The following is a 4,909-nucleotide window of genomic DNA, read 5'->3' on the forward strand; positions in this document are numbered from 1 at the left end:
TTTTTTTTATGTTTCCTATACTCCTAATATCTATGTATGTATATATGAAAATATTCTTTGGTTTATTTAACTAGTTACTGGGAAATTGTAGCTGATATCTTCGCTAGTATAGCCCTTCCATTTACTTACTTGTACGTTGAATATTTTAACATAGTCTTAAATGATATAAAGCACATTATTGTATGGAACATACTGCGGACGAACCGGAATATTGGTTGTTTAAGCGCCGTTTCATGCCTTCTAAATAAATATCACGATTGAACAAGCCAGCCGCTAGTGGTAGTCTGAAAATATATTAACAAATGTTAACAAATTAAGTTCTTATAACATATTCGGTATCATACGAGTCTGTTCCCGCACGTATTTGGGTCCTAAATAACGCCCACACAGGTTTGTGATCCGATGTGGTAATAGACGGGACTGAGTCATAAAGCAAACATTGGACATGGGGCTGATATGAAGGAGCGCCAGGCGTAAACGTACTGCTCCTCCGCATTCCTAAGCCCTGTGATTGTCGATACTTATAGAGAATGCGATCTGTATACGCAGGTGCGCGTTGCTTTGAGGATGTATCGAAATGCTGAGTTCCAGGATCATACTAAAATTCAGCACAACAAAGTAAAATTAAATACACAAACATTAATTTTTACCACGCTTATTTTTAAATAACAATTGGCTACCCACCTTATAAGTGGGTGGAAATGTTATATTAGCTTCCATGAAGCCACGAAACGCTGCGCCGTCCGCCAAAACTGAAGATAGTTGATCGGTGTGCATATAACCGTGAGGTAAATGAGATGGAAGTGGAAATTTAGTATTTTGAATCCATTCCAAAAGCTTTTCACGTGGTTCACTAAGTCGGAAATTTAGATCACCACACCAGAAAACATTATCGAAGTTTTGAGTAACATCCTTATTTTTGTGCCGCAAGTTCAAATTTTTGGGCAAATCTAAAGCGTGGATGATGCGTTTCACATCGGAGACACGTTCTTTGACCTTTTGTTGGTGCGCCGTCAAATGTGAAGTAACGAATAGCATTGACGTCCCAAAGATGCAGAATGATATGGCAATTGCTCCTTTTGTACGAAAAGCAGATCCGGTACGAACTGACAATGAAGCGTCTTCTGGAGCTGAGCAGTACCAAATAAGATCTCTTCGCATGTAAATCGCCAAATGAAGTGTGCCTAAATTTGTTGAATGGAAAAGTACATGTGTTGGGCCTAGGGTCTCTTGTAAAGTCACTTCCCATTCAAAGCGATCGGGACTCGATTCTTGTGTGCCCATGGCTACAACATCTGGAAGATGTTCAACAGTAAGTGGTAAAACGAAATCATTCATTTGCCTGAAATCAAAAGATTTGAACAAATTATCGCATTTTCCTAGTTTTTCTCAATCAAATTTTTTACTTGGGCGGATTTTGACCATTCATATTCCACGTTCCAACGAAAATGGTTATTTCTTTATTTGGCAAAACGCGGTCCAATTCAGCTGGTCCAAGCAAAGCTGACGATCCCAAGTGTCCGTCCAAAAAACTTCTGATGAATTTAAAACAGTATATAGGTATGTACATACATATGTATTTTATGTAATAAAAAGTAGCATTTATTTAATGTTTACGTATGTCCTAATAACAATAATAATAATAATAATAGATTGGCGCTTACACAAAATGTTAGTGCCTGACCGATCTTCTCCGCCAATTTGTGGCGTGCACCTTAATGTTGTTACACAAAGGAGAAGGTCCTACAGTTTTACGCCGACTCCAAACGACATTTGTATTTTTATGAGAAGCTTTACATGGCATTGCCTGCCGAGGGGTGACCGCTATTAGAAAATACTTTATTTTTATATGTTGTACGGAAACTGGGCTCAAACCCAGGTCCTGCGGAATGGTAGAGCGCAAAACTAAACACTACACCACAGCCGCCGCCATATATATGAACATATGTATGTGCGACAAAAAGGAATCAACTTACGTTGTTCTCTGATTCTGTAAGCATGTTTGTGGCATTACCCAGTCGGCAAAAGGGGGGGCGTTCCTAAATAAACCCCTTTAGGAAGGGATCTTTCAATTATACCTCTTTGGAAGCTTTATAACAAGATCTTCCAATAGCGTTTCCATTCGAAGGGTTTCCAAGGCAGTGGAATTCAAATAAGTATCTTTTAATAGCACTGCCATCGGAAACTCTGGCCGTTCCAAACAAAATGAAAAGGAGTAAAGAATCGAGCAGGGAAGGCCTGTCGCTTCAAAAGATCCGGAATAAGGGCTCTAGGAAGGCCGCTAATTTTGAAATTTTGCTGATTTAGTATATTCTGCAGCAATGTAAATAAACCATTGTCATTTTAAACTCTGAGTTTCTGCAATGTTCATAAATACAAAAGCTGAAACTCGAGTTTGCGGCGCAATATGGAAATATATCAATGGCATGCAAAAGACTTTCAAAATTCAAATTCTCTTTTAATTTAAAGACTTTAATGAATGTATTACCTTTCTCGTGCTTTGTCCGTTGGTATTAAACTTAAGACCTGTGCACTAAGTAGAGCACGTCTTGCTAAGCCCACTTGACTAGATTGCAGACGTTGCATTTGAATATTTTCATGCGAACTAAATCGCACATTTTGTGCCTCATATGTTTCCATTTCTCTAGCTATCTCCGGCTGCATCGCAATGTTTGGCGAAGACATGTGCTGCGGTGTTGTAGCCCGTTTTATATCATTAGCAGTGGGTTCTAAGGGTGGCAGCTCTTTACCAGGAGGATACAGTTTCAATCGCAGACGTGACCGGCAAGCAGAAACTGCCAACGGTCGTATCGGTCCGCTGCAATTGGCATTTATTTTATTATCAGTAGGCATTTGTTCACTTCGCCCACTTTTGAGTGATACATTTGACGGGCTGCTATGTGACGAAGTAAACATCAGCTTAGCAGTAACCGGGGATTCAGGTGCACTTGAACATTCTGTTATATTAACGTTGGCAATTTTACTGTCACATTTTGGCAATTGTATGGTCGTATTCTCATCAGATGACTGCAATGAAATTGATGTGTTATCTATAAAGCTCCAACCTAAAGTTGGACTATCGCGTTTGAGCATAATATTGTTTGGGTCCGGTATTGAATTATAACGAACTGTTACCGGAGGTGTAGTGGGCTTCTTTTCTGCTTTGCAACATAAACTAAACTGGTGACTGAAGCGATTGTGATTGGGTGACCGATATTTGGTTGCCTTACGTAGTACCACTTCAGCTGTGCCGCCATCACTTTGAGAGCCATCAATACTACGGCGGTGAACCTGTGAATCTGGCGTTCTACCAATATTACCGTTGCTAGTCAAGCCAGAAGACAGAACAGTTTTACTCTTAACTGATGAAGAATTTCCATTGTTTTTCAAACCAGTATGAATTTGTGGAGAATATGGTGAACGCTGACGGTCGATTGAGCATTTTGCGAAAGTCACATCGTGACTATTGTAACTGCCACAGGCTGACGAGGGCCGCAAGTCAGAAGGACGGTGCTGTTTCTTTGGTTCTTCTTCATGTGGATGTGGCTCTATCCTGCTCGACCGCTTTGTCAGAAAGCCCAACAGAGACAAGTGTTTGTGTGGCAACCTCGGGCTAGGACTGGTGCTTGCAATGCGCTCATCACTATTACATTTATGCATTGTTACTATACTTCTGTTTTGAGACACGATCCTGAGTAGCTTTAATCAATGTGTTTTGTACTTCTCGGCGTTTGCTCATATTCTTCAACATGTACGCCAGCATTTGTGTTCTTTAATCTTCATATTTGTCGTATCTAAATACTCATATGTACATACATACATACATGCATATTTGTACTAGAATGGCTCATTTCCATTACAATTAATTCAAGTGCGATTTCATTTTACACAGATTCATTTTATAACACGACTTAGAATGCGCTGTTTTTCCTCCCGCCGGTCACTATACCAAATTTGTCCTTCAATTAACTACTTATATGTATGCTCACATATGTACATACATACATACATACGTACATACATCATTTTTTGTTTTCGAACATCTTTGCCTTTATAAGAAATAAATTATTTTTATCCATATACATATGTATATATGAATTAAGCATACCTCGTTTAGTTCTTTATGTACATTGGAGTAATTCACGAGTGGTTGTCCAACATATAGGCGTAGATCGAGCCGTTTTATATATTCTACTGGACTGTTTTTTGTCTTTCACAACGTGCTATTTGAAAATCAATATTCAGAAACAAATCAGATGTTTGATAGGTGTGCAAAATATATTTCCAAGGTACCTGCTTGCAGCAACTAAAGTTAACGCGTAATCCCTCAATGAGTAGTAAATATAATTTACCGAAATTTTAAAACAAGAACACTATTAAATGCTAGTTTATTTCTTTGATATCCTTTCAGCATTTTGTGCGTTTTTTTATATAACAACAAACAACAACATCTTCGATGGGTTGCCAAGGAATGCTGCCGAGTTTGAGTTTTCGACAGGACTGAAAATGCAAATAAAAATAAATAAAAATATTGCTGGAAGGTGATACATACATATGTGAACTTAATACCAAAATTAACCAATTTTGAATTAATACACTTAAAAAAGAACAGATTAGCCATACAAAATTTCTCCCTCGTTAATCAGTAATAATCTGGTTAGACCGATAACTTTTCGGTGTCTAACCTGTGTTATCGATTATTTTTGAGAGTCGTCATAGTATTTTTGAGAAATGTCAAATTTAAAAGTAAACAAAAATGGAGGCTAGCAAGACAGTGTTGCCGTTTTATATTTTCTAGCTGAGTGAAATGAGGCAAATGGTGGTGTTTTTAGGTTTTCTCTAGTGTCGAAAGTGAAAACACAGGCCAAAGTAGTTAAAACGATTTTCCACAACAAGTGATTCGCTCTCC

General features: G+C 38.3%; 1 protein-coding gene across 1 annotated transcript; it reads right to left on the minus strand.

The window, feature by feature from the left end:
- Positions 1–18: 18 nt before the first annotated feature.
- LOC118756739 (inositol polyphosphate 5-phosphatase E-like) lies at positions 19–4,042 on the minus strand. The gene is made up of 5 exons (XM_036491483.1): positions 2,489–4,042; positions 1,407–1,535; positions 685–1,342; positions 345–598; positions 19–284 (listed from the first exon to the last, which is right to left on the minus strand). The coding sequence occupies exons 1-5, from the start codon at positions 3,658–3,660 to the stop codon at positions 176–178; spliced, it is 2,322 nt and encodes a 773-aa protein (XP_036347376.1). The 5' UTR covers positions 3,661–4,042; the 3' UTR covers positions 19–175.
- Positions 4,043–4,909: the final 867 nt, after the last annotated feature.

The sequence above is a fragment of the Rhagoletis pomonella genome, unplaced genomic scaffold, assembly GCF_013731165.1.
Source record: "Rhagoletis pomonella isolate Grant_MI unplaced genomic scaffold, Rhpom_1.0 Rhpom_scaffold_11923, whole genome shotgun sequence".
Classification (NCBI taxonomy): domain Eukaryota; kingdom Metazoa; phylum Arthropoda; class Insecta; order Diptera; family Tephritidae; genus Rhagoletis; species Rhagoletis pomonella.